This window comes from Betta splendens, chromosome 21 (genome assembly GCF_900634795.4).
Source record: "Betta splendens chromosome 21, fBetSpl5.4, whole genome shotgun sequence".
Classification (NCBI taxonomy): Eukaryota; Metazoa; Chordata; class Actinopteri; order Anabantiformes; family Osphronemidae; genus Betta; species Betta splendens.
The window spans coordinates 2,272,357-2,285,786 of NC_040899.1; the positions used below are offsets into that span (position 1 = coordinate 2,272,357).

Here is a 13,430-nt window from a genome sequence, read left to right on the forward strand (position 1 = left end):
ATGATTCCCAGTCTGGATAGGTTGAGCTTACATATATACATGCAGTTAAAATATTTTCAACTGCTAACAAAAGGTTCTATGAAGCAAAGACAAGACTTTCCTAGTTTCCTAGTTTCCAAGTTTTTCTGTAAGTGTTGACATCACTGATCTAAACGGCCTCCTCACTCGTGCGGTTTTACGCAGACACAGAGCAAATATGTACTGTAGGAATAAACATGTTGCTGCAATAATGAGTCGCTGTAGATCTGCTGAGTTCTGGCGTCCTGCATTGGAGGCTTTCAAACGACGTTGCGCCACCTGTTGCTTAAAACAAGACTAGCATCCTGATGTTTTTCCCACTGCAGGAGTAAAAGTCCTTAGTTGGCACCCATTGCGCCGTGGCAAAGCAACCGTACTACAGTGAACTTTGGTCACTTTGAACTGCTACAGCTGTACCAGTCACTCTGGCTAGAGGGAGCTGCTGACACTGCCTATTAACAAAATAAATAAGTCACTAGAAGAGAGAAATTTCATCCCTGCTACAGGGAGGAAGTTTCTGGCTGAGAGTAGGAGGGAGGTAGAGAATAAAAGAGTGGCACGCGAGAGTTTCTGGCAGAAGGCTACAGGGCTCATATGTCCTTATGATCATGGCTCTATAAGAGGAAATGCGTTCTCACTCTGCAACCCTGCTGACTTACACTCTGCTGTCGTTGATCTCCCTCGTCACACTTACCCTCAACCTACTGGTTATTATCTCCATCTCCTAATTCAAGTAAACATATGTCACCATTATATAACAATGGTCATGTTTTCAGCTGGTGTTGTTTGTTTTTCCTACCTTACAGTATAAATGATGACACTGTATATTTGTTGTATTCTCCAGGCAGCTCCACACTCCCACCAACCTCCTCCTTCTCTCTCTGGCTGTCTCAGATTTCTTTGTAGGCAAACTCATGCTGTTCCAAATGATGACAATAAGCGGCTGCTGGCTTCTGGGTGACCTCATGTGTTCCCTGTATTATGTTGTGGCCTGTATAATGACCTCCGTCTCCATAGGAAACATGGTTCTCATATCCATGGACCGCTATGTGGCTATATGCTACCCTCTGCATTATTCTAAAGTCACTGAGAAACGAGTCCAAGTGTGTATTTGTGTTTGTTGGACGTGCTCAGCTCTGAGTAACAGTTTTCTGCAGAAGGACAGTTTGGAGCGTCCAGGCAGGTATAACTCCTGTTATGGGATGTGTGTCCTTGTTGTTGATTACATTGGTGGACGTGTTGATCTGTTTTTGTCTTTCATCGGACCCATTACTGTGATCGTAGTTTTGTATATGAGAGTGTTCATAGAGGCTGTGTCTCAGGCTCGTGCTATGCGATCTAACACTAAGACTGTGTCCCTTCAGGGCTCCGAGACTGTAATGGCAAAGAAGTCTGAAATCAAAGCAGCCAGGACTCTGGGTGTTGTAATCCTCGGTTTTCTAATTTGCCTGTGCCCTTACTTTAGTGCCACACTTTCAGGCCAGGACACGCTGTTTAACACTTCACTGTCAGCCTTTGCAATATGTTTGTTCTCTTTTAACTCTTGTGTAAACCCTATAATCTATGCATTTTTTTACCCCTGGTTCAGAAAATCCATCAAAACAATTGTCACACTTGAGATATTGCAGACAGGCTCCTGTGAGGCCAACATAATATAAAGAGTCGCATAACATCTGAGGAGACATTTCATTCATTTAGGGAAATGCGGGAATCTTTACACAAATCAAAAAATTGTAGACACAGTGATATTTTTTCTGCAGAGTCACATACAGTATAACTTTATGTATAATGATATACTGTAAAGTATTGCCTGCAAAAAGTGTTTTGCTTTTTATACTGTATGAACGGGAGGAAGGGGAGGAAATTTGCATTCATACATAGTATATGGGAAGACTATTTGTATATAAAATAATTGTCACATTTAAGATATTACAGCCAGGCTCCTATGAGGCCAACATAATATAAAGAGTCACATAAAATGAAAGGAGACATTTCCTTAAGAAATGTAGGAATCCTAACACAGATACCAACAAAATGGAAAAAAAAAATCAGCTTTAATCGCCAAGTTTGCACAGGGCAAACATGGCGATTTGTACCCTATGGTGTTATGAAACATTAATTATCTACATATTTATGTACAGTTATTTACATAATATACAGCAAAATGTATGACATGGGGTTATTGCACTGACTCATGGTATTGTGACTGTAGAGTTCAGCTTAGTCACAGCCTGGGGAAAGAAGAAGCTGACTGTGTCTGGTGGGTCTGGTGGCCATAGCTTTGTGGCACCTGCCACAGTAGGAGCTTAAACTGTTTGTATGCGGGTGTGTGGGGTCAGCAGTGATGCCTGCTGGCCATTTTCAGTTATGTTTTCAGGTATGTGATATTTTCTCTGGAGAGTCACTTATAGTATACATATGTGTATAATGATATAAAGTATTGCCTCCACAACCAATGTATTTCTTTTTATACTGTATGTGCTGTACATTTTAGTACTACCATTGAACGCAATAGTTTAAGTTTGTATTAAAATTGCAATTAGACAAATGGCTGCATGGCTTCTACAGAGGAAAATAAAATCAACAATCACCTCAGATCTCCACCAGATTGTAGTGATGCATGTCCTCTTTCCAGCGATTCCCGTGTGTAGACCCTGTTGCCAGACCTTGCCTGTTTGTTGACCTTGTCTCAGCCTAGCCCTTTGGTACTGTCGCCGTAGCTATCCTGGTTCTGACCTTTTTTGTTTTGTGACCACTGATCCTGCCTGCTCCTGTTTGCCACTTTGCTTGTTTTCCGGTGTAAACTCGGTTTTCCTGGAAACCTGTAAGTCCATTAAAACGAGATCAAACCTATCTCTTGGTTTCCTGTGCCATGCACGTGGGTCCGATTCATCCACCCTCCTGACAGAACAATCTGGCCAGAGATGGACCCAGCCGGCACCGAGTCTGTGCACTCCGCTCTCCAGGCTCAGGAGCAACGTCTCACGGAGCTGGAGAGAAAGACTGACGCCGCTCTCCAGGACTTGACCCGCTGTGCTGCGTGGCAAGAGAGCTCCGTCACGGAGCCTGGCGAAGATCCACGCGACCTTGACTCCACCAGTAGCGGCACCGGAGCCGGTGGCACCAAGCCATCCCCCCGCGCCGGACGTCAGCTTGGGAGCACCACAACGCTTCTCCGAAGAATCAGGTGACTGCAGGACTATTCTCACTCAGTGTGAAATTCATTTTGAGCTGCACCACACAACACGGTTCCAGACGAAGCGGTCCAAGGTGGCGTACGCGGTTTCCCACCACTCAGGAGCTGCCGAGGTCTGGGCGGCAGCTGAGTGGCAGAACAAATCTGTGTGTTTGAATACGTTTGCCAGCTTCTCTACAGCGCTCCAGCAGATTTTCCTAGAAGTAACCCCCGGGCGAGACGCGGCTCAGAGACTGGTAAACATCCGGCGCACTTCCAAGTATGCCATCGAGTTCCGCACGTTAGCGGCGGAAGCAGGCTGGGACGCCACCGTGCTGGAGGTCTTCCCCGCCGTGTGAAGGACTGCTTAGTGGCAAGAGAGCTCCCGAGGGAGTTAGACGCGCTGATAGAGCTGGCCATCCACATCAACCGCCGACTGTGGAGCAGCGAACAGGAGCAGCTGGCAGAGTCGCGGAACTGGAAGGCGGAAGGAGCTCGATCGAGATGCGTGCCGCACGGGGGAGCGCAACGCACTGAGCCCCGCGGGCGGACGCCAGAGCCGCGCACCAAGATCGTTTCCACTTCCGGTCGCAGCTGTCAGCGGAGGAGCTGATGCAGCTGGGTCACGCCCAACTGCCTGGCGAAGAATAGAGAAGACGACGGAGCCTGGGATTGTGCTTGTACTGCGGCCAGCCCGGCCACTTCGCGGCAGGATGTCCGCTAAAAGGGCAGGTTCGGCATTAAGCCAGAGGCTAATGGTTCCACCAGGCTCATCCTGACCTTCCCGGTCTGTCTGGATGCTGATTTGGCGCTCTTAAATTCATCCGCCCTCCTGACATATTGTCACGGAACGGCAGATAAAGGACCCACATGCACAGCACCGAGGCAAGATGAATATTAAACGCAGGTTTATTTCTCAAGGCAAGGTCGGGCAGTCCAGGTCATACACGGAAGAGTTCAGTCAGCAGTAAACAAGGGAGCAGGCAATCTCTGATACAATGTCCAGGCAGGGTTCGGTACACAAGTAGGCTCAGCGAAAGTACAGGCAGGGATAAAGCAAAACTCACAGTCAGTAGTTAGTCCAGGGTCAGGCAGGATACACAAGGCAAAACCAGAACAAAACACGAGGAACAAGAAACACGAACGACGATCTGGCAGGGAACTAAGGACACAGGAGCTGACTAAATACACAGGTGAGTGATTAACTGATTACAGACAGGTGTGGGTAATGAGCTAGGGAGAACAGAACTGATAACAGGAAGTAAAGCAGGAACAGAAACAGAAACCGGGAGTGCTACCACAATAAAACCGGAAATGGAACCTGGAACCAAAATAAGACGAGGAAACAACAAGAAACAAAACCCAGATCGTGACACATATATATCTCCTACACACAACCTTGAGGTTTTTAAGCTTACTCCCCTTAACCCAACCTAGTTTGGAATGAATAAGGGTGAACTGTCCACCTCAACATTGGACCTACCAATGATTTTAGCGCTATAGCTGATCAGATGTGCTTAGCTTTAAGTTGGGTGCAGATTTACTGTAGTCACAGGACAATAGATCTTTGCAGGACTTACTCAACATCTTTTTACAGTAGGTGCATTGGGTATAAATATAGCTTATTAAAAGTTAACATTTGTTTAAACTTTTAGATAGAATACCTTTATTGTCCCACGATGGGGAAATTAACATTTATGCTAATAATATACTTTTACAAATCGACAATAATATGAATCAGTGGGTAAATAAGAATATCAATACACGGTCTACAAACAAAAATTTGATTTTCTTTTCTTGATTTTCTTTTCTTGATTTCTGGAATTCAAAATTCAAAATTCTCCATGTTGTAAGAATTAAAAGCTACAGTAAGTAAATGAAAGCGACAAGCAATAAAGCATCTGTTAAAATCTAGCAAGATAGGCTTTTACTTTCCTAGTGCCGTTTACTGCATGTTGACCTCACAGGAGTCAGGCTGCAGTATCTTCAGTGTAACAATGAGTTTGACTGATTTTCTAAACCAGGAGTAGAAAAACGCATAGATTGCAGGATTTATACAGGAGTTGAAGTAGTAAAAATAAATCACAACAGCAGCAGCTGGAGTTTCAAATATTTTGTCATTGCCTGAAAGACTGATGCAATAATACGGAAGTAGACACATTAGAAACACACCTATCAGAACCCCTAGAGTCCTGGCTGCTTTAAGTTCAGACCTTTTAGCTGTAACTTTCAGCGAACGTGGTGCAAGTGACACAACTGCAATATGAGACCTCACGGCATGAGCCTGAGACACAGCCACCACAAATACTCTCACATACAGGACCACAATGACTGTGATGGGAACAATAAAGGAAACAACAAGATCTGTTATTCTAGCAATGCAGTTAAAGGCAATAATACACTCCCCGAAGCAGGAGTTAAACCTGCCCGGTTGCTGCAGGTTATCCTTCACATTCATACCTTGGTACATTACAGAAAATAGCCAACACAGACTAATGAAGATCTTCACTTTTTGTTGTGTGACTTTGGTGGAATAATGCAAAGGATAACAAATAGCCACATAGCGATCGACCGATATCAGAACCATGGTTCCTAATGAGGCAGCAGTAATTATATACACTAGATACAGATACAGAGAACACATAATGTCGCCCAAGAGCCAGCAGCCATCTATAAGCTCAATTTGAAACAACATGAGAAGGCCGACGATGAAATCTGACACAGCCAGAGAAAGGAGGAGGAGGTTGGAGGGAGTGTGGAGCTGCCTGGAGAGGAAGATCAAGTTATTGCATGGATGCAGATCCATTATTTATGTATGCCCTTATTTATGTTATTAGTTATAGTTATTGTAGGTTAATAAATTCATAAACATGTAGCTACTTGAAGTGGGAGATGGAGATGATGACGAGGAGGTTGAGAGTCACAGTGAGCAGAGAAATAGAAAGCACCAGGATGTAAGTCAGCGTGGTCTCATATTGAGGACGCTTTGACTTCACACAGGAGGCGTTGAGAAGATGAGGAAAGCAGAATTCAGTGTCCTCCGACTTCTCCATCACCAGAGGGGAAGCTGCTGAGCTGCTGCAGCTCTTTGGTGCAAATGTTGCAAATGATTTATGTCTGTCCCCCCCACTGACCCCTCCTTCCTCCTCATCTCTCCACAGAGAGTTTTACTAATGTGGATTGTTTTCTAGTTCACACACACACACACACACACACACACACACACACACACACACACACACGCACAATAGTACAACTTGCTTAGGTAATTTTATCTGAACTGTTTAAAGCAAAGATACCAAGAAAATGCAACCAACCTTCAAAGGATAAAATGAAAGGCTCACAGGGTTTAGCTCGCAACAGCCTGTTCAACATTCCAACGTCTTCAGTTTATCTTTTCAGAAATACTATGTGGTATTTTTTGCTGTTGACTCGACTAGGAGATGATAACTAGCAGGTCAGACGCTGTCATGAGCAAGAACTTGAACTAGAGCATTCGGGTTAATTATTGGTAATTAAATGGATTAAATGGCATTCTGTTTTCTCTCGACCACATTAAAGCAGTGAATAAAGTATCAGAATCAGACTCTTGATTATAGTTCCTCCTTTACCTTTGCTTGGTTATGCAGAATTAAACTAATTCAATAAAAGGATTTGTTTAAACAGTATTTTCTTTTACTTTTTTACTGTAATAAACTATACCTTCCTAAATAATTGAGAGTAACAGTGACCGTGAAAGATACATTTTTAAAATGTTGTTTTTAAGCTATGATGGTTTTATGTGAAAAACCTATCAAGTGTAATAATATGTGACCAAATGTGACGGTAGAAATGCCTTGAAAAAGAATTTGTTCAAAGAATGAAAGATAGTTTTGAAAGGTATTTTTAAAAGTTTTAATTATTTGTTAATTTAAGGTTTTAATCAAAGTGAGATTGAATGACACAGATAAGTGTGAAGACTTTTATCATTGTCTCACAGTCACATTTAACTGTGTTATTGTAGAGCTCCACACTTTCTACAGTATGTCTGAATGCAGTATCTTCAGTGTAACAATGAGCTGAACCGATTTTCTAAACCAGGAGTAAAACAAAGCATAAATCACCGGATTAAGACAGGAATTGAAATAGTACAGATATATAACAAAGACAGCAGATGATGCACTGAGCAAAGTGTCAGGACTTGTTAGACTGACACAGTAATATGGACAGAGACATATTAGAAACACGACTATAACGACACCAAGAGTCCTGGCTGCCTTTAACTCTGATTTTTTAGCTGTCACCTTCGCTGAATGCTGCCGTGTGACAGCTACAACGTGAGCCCTCATGGCTTGAGCCTGACTCACAGCCACCACAAATACTCTCATATACAGAACTACAATAAGAATAATTGGAATAATGAAAAAAACAACAACATCAATAACTCCGGAAACGTGGTTGAAGGCAAATACGCACTCTCCCAGGCAAGAGTTATATCTCCCCGGCTGTTTGAGGCTATCCTGCAACATCAGGCCATAATAGATCACAGAACATTTCCAACTCAGGCAAACACACACCTTAACTCTAGTTTGGGTTATTTTGGTGGAGTAATATAACGGAGCACATATAGCCACATAGCGGTCGACAGATATGAGGACCATCGTTCCTACCGAGACAGAGGTAATAACTGCTGCTAGATACTGATACATGGTGCACATGAGGTCCCCCAGAAACCAGCAGCCCACTATAGGCACAATTTGAAAGAGCATGAGGAGGCCTACAAAGAAATCTGAGACAGCCAGAGAGAGGAGGAGGAGGTTGGTTGGAGTGTGGAGTTGCCTGCAGAGGAAGACCAACAAGAATTTTAAGCTATTGTCTAAAATGTTCATTTACACAACAGTAAACAATATTATGAACTACTAGAATATGTAATACTTGAAGTGGGAGATGGAGATGATGACCAGCAGATTGAGGAACAAAGTAAGGAGAGACACAGAAAACACCAGGATGTAAGTCAGCGTGGCCTCATAGTGAGGACGCTTCGTCTTCAAACAGGACGTGTTGAGCTGAGGGAAGCAGAGCTCAGTGCTCTCTGATGTCTCCATCACCAGAGGAGAAGATGCTCTGGCTGCTCTCTGTCTTATAGCTCCTCCTTCCATTCACAACTACTGATGTTATGTTCAGCGTCACACACACACACACACACACCTTCGTCACCCTTAACCAATAGGACACTATGAACATATGTCCAGATTATTATAGGACCCATCCAGTACTTCTCATCTTGAAAGAATAAGACAAGTCTAACTTTACCTGAAGTTGCTTTTAAAGACCTTCAATCCACCAACCAGATCGTATTCATGAATGTTTACCAGCATGGTGACACATCTCTCCATCAATAATCACATCTTAATCTTAGAACATCATATTATAACCTCATAACCAACTCCTCATGGAACTAGACCAGACGAGCAACGTACATTATAAATAAAATGTAATGTAACAGGTGATGTTGTATGACAGTACAAACAAAACGAACGGGAAACGAGGACAGATCGGGACCATCAGTAACCGCTGCGCTGCTCGGACGCTGCCGGTGAAACGAGCAGATTAAAGCATCAACACGCCTCACAAATAAAACGCAGCGGATCCGCGACTGGTGGAGTAAAATCACTGACTAAAGCGATCGGTTTCGGTGGAATTCCGGGCTTTGGAGCGTTGCTTAGTCTAGGGGAACATTGTAGAGTACTGAAGTGTGATAGTTACACGCAGCTCTGTCCGTGACTTTCCCGCTTTAGTGACGCACGGCTGTGTATTAAATGGGCGAATCTAATTGTCTTCTGTTGAACTTATTTTTCTCTGTGTCACTGTCATGGGGATATGGAGACGGTCTTTTACTGTAATGGATCAAATTAAAAGGCTGAGTACTTACACACCAGCAAGGTCAATGGCAGACTTCCAGACTCCCCTGGTGCAGCAGTCTATCGGCAGATCAGGTCCAGGTTGTTCCACCCAGCGAGGAGAAAAACGTCCGCCCTTGTATCCAGAGGAGTTGACAGGCTTCGTCCTGCTCACCTGAAGACTAGAGCTAGCTGGGAGGCTACTGTTCATGCTAGCTAGCTGGCCCGAGTTCGCCCAAACTGTGAAACAAAAGACGCTGGCTTATTTTTTGTGGTATTCAGCGTTAGGGTCCGTGAACACGTATCAACGTATTATACTATAGTTGGTACAACAACAAGAGCTACCAGCTATGGCTGCATTACTTCTCATTAATAGTCTTTATGTCTGCTAATTATCCTTTTCTTTTCCTTTTTTTCTTTTTCCCGCGCATTGTCACTCTCGAGCTGTCGCTCCCGCCTCACAGCCAATCACATCACAGAACCACCGACATGGCACGTCACTATTCAATCAAGGTTGACTACACAACAGAGTCACTGTGAACGCTGTAAATTTCAACCAACTACAGGATGTGTGTTATTCCCACAAAATGATCTGGTGACGAAAACACAATAAACAAAGTGAAATATTAAAATATTTAATATAACAAATAACCAGCTATCATTTTCTAAGTGCATCCATTAGTCAAAATTGATTAAGGTGTGTAACATTTGCCTGACAAATTACAACCCGCTACCTACCAGGTTTTTACTTGTGTGTGACATTGATTACAGGCGTGTAAAAGATAGAAGGTAGTTCTACAAAAAAAAACAGTAGTTTTGTGAATTGACATGTTTATATTCTTAAATAATAAACATTAACAGACATTTAATTTGTGTTAATTCTATTCATATTTTAAATGTCAAGCAGTGTTTTCTATAGCACGTTGGTCTGACTGGAGTCAGGCTGCAGGATCTTAAGTGTGATGATGAGTTTAACAGATTTTCTGAACCATGAGTAAAAAAAGGCATAGATAACAGGGTTTAAGCAGGAATTTAAATAGTACAAATAAATGGCAAAAGCAGAAAACAGTGTGTCTTGGTCTGTTAGACTGACACAGTAAAATGGGCAGAGACATGTCAGGAACACGGCGATGACAACCCCCAGATTCCTGGCTGCTTTCAGTTCAGATTTCTTAGCTGACACTTTCACTGATCGTTGTGTGAGTGAGACGGATGTGATGTGAGACCTCACAGCTCGAGCCTGGGACACAGCCACAACAAACACTCTGATGTACAGAGCTATGATGACAGTGATGGGAAGAATGAAAGATAGAACAACATCTACAAGTCCAGCAACATAGCTGATATAAAGGACACACTCTCCGAGGCAGGAGTTGAACCTTCCTGGTTTCTGCAGGTTGTCTTTCAGATACACACCCTGATAGAGAGCGGAACATGTCCAACACAGACACACACACATCTTCATTCTGTTTTCTGTAAGTTTGGTGGAGTAATGGAGCGGATAACAGACGGCCACATAGCGATCAACAGATATAAGCACCATGTTTCCTACACAAGCAGAGCTAATAATGTAAATTAGATACTGACACAGAGAACAAATGAGATTGCCAAAAAACCAGCAGCTGTCAATTTGAAAAGACATGAAGAGTCCCATGAAGAAGTCAGAGACAGCCAGAGAGAGGAGGAGGAGGTTGGTGGAGGTGTGGAGCTGCCTGGAGGAGAAGCAACACCAGCAATACCATTATTTATATTTCAATAATCATTCCTCAATAATCATTGGCAAACATAAGCAAAAACTGGACACAAAACATTTCAACGCAACACTGTATTTCCTAAATTTAGACACATAATATCTGAAAAATCTGACTGATTTGATGACCAGTCAACAATTATGACTAGCGCAGAGTCATCATTTAGACTAAAGCAGAGTAACTGCTAAAACACAAAAACATGCAATCATTGCCAAAACACTACAATAAACATTTTATGTTCTGTTAACATCAATGAATTATGAGATTACTTGAAGTGTGAGATGGAGACAATGACGAGCAGGTTGAGAGACGCAGTGAACAGAGACACAGAAATCACCACAATATTGGTCAGCAGGGTCTCGTAGTGAGGACGCTTGGTCCTGATGCAGGAGGCGTTGAGGAGCTGAGGGAAGCAGAGCTCAGAGTCCTCTGACGCCTCCATCACCACAGAAGCTGCTGAGCTCTGGCTGCTCTGACTTATTTCTCCTTCATCCTCCACCACTGCTTCTGTTCCCTCCACACAGACTGAGTGCCCCCCCTTGAGACTGGATAGTGCTGTGTACAAATTTGCATTTAAAATATGATTAAATCACCAGAAGCCTTTGACCCTGACATTTTTGCTTAAATTCACAATTCTGCTGAATCATGAATCATAAGAGAGACAGAAGGAGCACGTCATCAGACAAAGACAGTTCATCAAGACTTCAGTGACACTGACAGGGCAGATTCTGTTTCATGTTAATATAATTCAATACTATGTGAGCATGATATTGAACTAATAAAAGAACTTTTATTAGAAGTATCACTCATACACATATGTGACCTCAGTAACAAATCTGACAGCCTAAATTAAAATGACAACATTGTAAAAGTGGAATTAATTAGACAGTTGCTGTATGTATTGAATAGATTGGACGGGTGTACCTAATATAGTGACCACTCAGTGTCTTGTCTCAAAATAATATTGTAACGTACAACAATATTTAATGTTACAGCAGTAATACAAAACCCTGTGGCGTTAACACCTTAATTTAAACATGTACACTATGCTGTGATGTGTCAGCGCATCGCTGTGTCATCCAGTGAAGTAAGGTAATAAATCATGTAATTTTATGTTATTTACAGTAAATCTGGAATGGATGTAAAAGTTATGTTAAAATTTGAATCAAGCTGGGAGAAAACACATGGACTGTGTCTCCAGATGCGATATACAGATATACACTGGTTGCTCACACCATTAGATCATGTTGGCCTCACAGGAGTCAGGCTGCAGTATCTTTAGCGTAACAATGAGCTTAACAGATTTCTTAAACCAGGGGTAAAGAAAAGCGTAGATCAGCGGGTTCAGACAGGAGTTAAAATAATACAAATATATCACAAACGCAGCAGAGGAAGCGCTGAGCAGCGTGTCCTGACCGATGAGACTGACGCAGTAATAAGGACAGAGACACATCAGGAACACAGCTATGACCACACCCAGCGTCCTGGCTGCCTTCAGCTCAGACCTCAGAGCTGTGACTCTCACTGAATGCTGGACAGAAACAGCTGCCATGTGAGACCTCAGAGCTCGAGCCTGAGTCACAGCAACAACAAACACTCTGATGTACAGAACGATGATGACGGTGATGGGAGCGACGAAGGAAACAACCACATCCACAAGTCCAGCAACGTAGTTGACCAAGATGACACATTCACCAAAGCAGGAGTTGAACCTGCCTGGTTGATGCAGGTTGTCCTTCAGATACAGACCCGTGTAGATCACAGAACATGACCAACACAGACACACACACACCTTCACTCGTTTCTTTGTCAGTTTGGTGGAGTAATGGAACGGATAGCAAACAGCCACGTAGCGGTCGACAGAGATGAGAACCATGGTTCCCACGGAGACAGAGCCAATGATGAACGCTACGTACTGGTACAGGGAGCACATGAGGTTCCCGAGGAACCAGCAGCCGTCAAAGTGAAAGAACATGAGGACGCCCATGAAGAAGTCAGAGACGGCCAGAGAGAGGAGGAGGAGGTTGGTGGGAGTGTGGAGCTGCCTGGAGGAAGAGGAGCAGCAGACTTTACTTATTTACATTACTTTACATTATTATTATCACAGCAGAGAAAAGAAGCAAACATGACTGATGTGATCCTATTATTCACATTAAAGGAGAAAACAACTATACAACCAATGTTAGCAGTTTTTCCTATCACCAGCTCCATAAAGTGACTAAATGTTTACTTGAAGTGTGAGATGGCGATGATGACGAGCAGGTTGAGAGACGCAGTGAGCAGAGACACACAGGACAGCAGGATGTCGCTGAGCAGAGCCTCATAGTGGCGACGCTTCGGCCTCACGCAGGAGGCGTTGAGGAGCTGAGGGAAGCAGAGCTCAGAGTCCTCTGACGCCTCCATCACCACAGAAGCTGCTCAGCTCTGGCTGCTCTCTCTCACGCAGCTCCTTTATCGCAGTCCGTCCCACCAACCCCTCCTTCCACCTTCCCTCCGTTGCCGCTTCGCTCTCCGTGGAGATTCTAGTTGAATGCTCCGTGGGTTGACTTGGTCTCAGTCAGTCATGTGTCTGACATTTGATGCCTTTTCAGTCACCAGCAATAGTTC

At 43.5% G+C, this 13,430-nt stretch overlaps 5 protein-coding genes across 5 annotated transcripts; 1 reads left to right on the plus strand and 4 right to left on the minus strand.

Annotated features, from left to right (window-relative positions):
* On the plus strand, nucleotides 1-1,676 carry LOC121201905 (trace amine-associated receptor 8a-like). Its single transcript, XM_041068837.1, has 2 exons — nucleotides 1-20; nucleotides 863-1,676. Exons 1-2 carry the CDS (start codon nucleotides 1-3, stop codon nucleotides 1,674-1,676), a joined length of 834 nt encoding a protein of 277 aa, XP_040924771.1.
* A 2,498-nt stretch (nucleotides 1,677-4,174) lies between these two features.
* On the minus strand, nucleotides 4,175-6,246 carry LOC121201906 (trace amine-associated receptor 13c-like). The gene is made up of 2 exons (XM_041068838.2): nucleotides 6,074-6,246; nucleotides 4,175-5,958 (listed from the first exon to the last, which is right to left on the minus strand). Exons 1-2 carry the CDS (start codon nucleotides 6,244-6,246, stop codon nucleotides 5,139-5,141), a joined length of 993 nt encoding a protein of 330 aa, XP_040924772.1. The 3' UTR covers nucleotides 4,175-5,138.
* A 168-nt stretch (nucleotides 6,247-6,414) lies between these two features.
* On the minus strand, nucleotides 6,415-8,949 carry LOC121201910 (trace amine-associated receptor 13c-like). Its single transcript, XM_041068854.2, has one exon. The coding sequence runs from the start codon at nucleotides 8,059-8,061 to the stop codon at nucleotides 7,210-7,212; it is 852 nt and encodes a 283-aa protein (XP_040924788.1). The 5' UTR covers nucleotides 8,062-8,949; the 3' UTR covers nucleotides 6,415-7,209.
* Nucleotides 8,950-9,985: 1,036 nt separating this feature from the next.
* On the minus strand, nucleotides 9,986-11,438 carry LOC114846967 (trace amine-associated receptor 13c-like). Its single transcript, XM_029136248.1, has 3 exons — nucleotides 11,431-11,438; nucleotides 11,093-11,203; nucleotides 9,986-10,784 (listed from the first exon to the last, which is right to left on the minus strand). The coding sequence occupies exons 1-3, from the start codon at nucleotides 11,436-11,438 to the stop codon at nucleotides 9,986-9,988; spliced, it is 918 nt and encodes a 305-aa protein (XP_028992081.1).
* Nucleotides 11,439-12,060: 622 nt separating this feature from the next.
* On the minus strand, nucleotides 12,061-13,226 carry LOC114847716 (trace amine-associated receptor 13c-like). Its single transcript, XM_029137741.1, has 2 exons — nucleotides 13,054-13,226; nucleotides 12,061-12,868 (listed from the first exon to the last, which is right to left on the minus strand). Exons 1-2 carry the CDS (start codon nucleotides 13,224-13,226, stop codon nucleotides 12,061-12,063), a joined length of 981 nt encoding a protein of 326 aa, XP_028993574.1.
* Between the last annotated feature and the right edge of the window lie 204 nt (nucleotides 13,227-13,430).

What these genes read in the sequence shown, in the direction of transcription:
- LOC121201905 (XM_041068837.1), top strand. Translation starts at nt 1, where the DNA reads ATGATTCCCAGTCTGGATAG. An exon ending in ATGATTCCCAGTCTGGATAG is followed by an intron (nt 21 to 862) that starts GTTGAGCTTACA and finishes TGTATTCTCCAG; the next exon opens with GCAGCTCCACACTCCCACCA.
- LOC121201906 (XM_041068838.2), bottom strand. Translation starts at nt 6,246, where the DNA reads ATGGAGAAGTCGGAGGACACTGAATTCTGCTTTCCTCATCTTCTCAAC. An exon ending in ATCTCCATCTCCCACTTCAA is followed by an intron (nt 5,959 to 6,073) that starts GTAGCTACATGT and finishes CTTCCTCTCCAG; the next exon opens with GCAGCTCCACACTCCCTCCA.
- LOC121201910 (XM_041068854.2), bottom strand. Translation starts at nt 8,061, where the DNA reads ATGAACATTTTAGACAATAGCTTAAAATTCTTGTTGGTCTTCCTCTGC.
- LOC114846967 (XM_029136248.1), bottom strand. An exon ending in GTCTCCATCTCACACTTCAA is followed by an intron (nt 10,785 to 11,092) that starts GTAATCTCATAA and finishes CTTCTCCTCCAG; the next exon opens with GCAGCTCCACACCTCCACCA.
- LOC114847716 (XM_029137741.1), bottom strand. Translation starts at nt 13,226, where the DNA reads ATGGAGGCGTCAGAGGACTCTGAGCTCTGCTTCCCTCAGCTCCTCAAC. An exon ending in ATCGCCATCTCACACTTCAA is followed by an intron (nt 12,869 to 13,053) that starts GTAAACATTTAG and finishes CTCTTCCTCCAG; the next exon opens with GCAGCTCCACACTCCCACCA.